We start from the raw sequence: 1,391 nt of genomic DNA on the forward strand, positions 1-1,391 counted from the left end.
CAGGAAGGACGGGGAGGTCGAGGCACATGTGGGCTGTTTGTTCTTCTGAGGCTTTAGGGCTGGCTGACCCTCTGCTCTCAGAGTCTGGGCTGTGATGGCGGCTCTCTCAGGGGTACAGCCTCCCAAGGAGAGAACAGGGGCCTGAGAAAACCAATTTGCATATCTAGGTGGTCCAGTGCCACCTAGCAGAGGATTTTCATAGCACTCTATGAATCCCCTGCAGGAGGGGTTCCTGGATTTCTGTTTAAAAACACCTCACTCCCCTGCTGCCTCCACCATCCTGGCATCAGAGCACCACCCCCCTGGCTGAATGACACCATGCCATGCCAGTCAGGGTCCTGATGGTCCTCAAATGGGGATGAAGTGTGGGGAAATCAGAGTGGGGTAGCCAGCAGCCACCCCACAACTGGGGCTCTCCCTTCCTGATCCACTGGTGTTTTCTCTCTTGGCAAAACCCAAGCCAAAGGGCATGGGGAGGGTGGTCAAGGGAGCCACTGATGGAAGCCAGCAAGGGGGCCCAGAGCACGGTCTGGAAGGTAAGGGTGGATCCTGTCCATTTCTCAGACACCCCCTGCCTCTCGGGTTTTCACTCTCCGGGGGAATCTAGGAGATCATCTAGTCCAACTCTGTCTCCCACCTGTTGTGGGAAACCCCTCGTCAACATTCCCAACCACCTTCCTCTAGACTAGTCTCTGCTCATATTCTGGTGGTGCTGACACCGTGGAGAAGCTCAGGGATTGTGAGATGGAACTGAATTAAGTCTCAGGGTCCCGGGTCACAGGAGGCTGGCACCACTTTTCTTCTCCCCTGATTTTTGTTTTGCTGGAACCAGGCATCTGCTACAGTGCCTTTCCCATGTACCTGGGGGAGTTGGCTCCCAAGAACCTTAGGGGGCATGCTGGGAGCAATGACCGAGGTTGTTGTCATCATGGGAGTCTTCCTAGCGCGGATCTTCAGCCCGCAGGCCATCCTGGGCAACCCTACAGGTACCAGCAGCACCCCGAGGTCCAAGGGGAAGAGGGTCCAGCCATTCGCCCAGCTGCGCCTGTGTTCCTGGCAGATTGAGTCCGTTGAGGCCGAGGGGCGATCTTTGGGTTGGGTAATGTGTGGCTTGGTGGACATGGGTGACCTTGACGAGCACAGTTTTGATGAGTGAGGGGGACACATTGTGTTTAGAAATGGATGGGGAAGACGCAGGGACAAGAGGCACTCACAGCTCTTGGGAGATTTGCTGTAAAGGGAAGGAGAGAAGTTGGGGGGAGCTGGAAGGGGAAGCAGGCTGAAGCGGAGAGGTTTTTGTCAGCACGCAGCGCGGTTGCTGTCACGTGGGTGGGTGTAGCAGTCGTAGACGTTTCCTTCAGGTTGCTTCTGTTTTCTCAATGAAGTAGGAG

The 1,391-nt window shown here is 55.9% G+C and overlaps 1 protein-coding gene across 1 annotated transcript in view; it reads left to right on the plus strand.

Moving 5' to 3' along the window:
* The window catches only part of LOC102883920 (solute carrier family 2, facilitated glucose transporter member 7), a 15,977-nt gene that overhangs the window by 5,782 nt on the left and 8,804 nt on the right, over positions 1–1,391 (plus strand). Inside the window, 2 exon segments of the mRNA XM_015591309.1 lie at positions 833–891; positions 893–986. Coding sequence (XP_015446795.1) covers positions 833–891; positions 893–986 — 153 coding nt within the window.

The sequence above is a fragment of the Pteropus alecto genome, unplaced genomic scaffold (genome assembly GCF_000325575.1).
Source record: "Pteropus alecto unplaced genomic scaffold, ASM32557v1 scaffold125, whole genome shotgun sequence".
Taxonomy (NCBI): domain Eukaryota; kingdom Metazoa; phylum Chordata; class Mammalia; order Chiroptera; family Pteropodidae; genus Pteropus; species Pteropus alecto.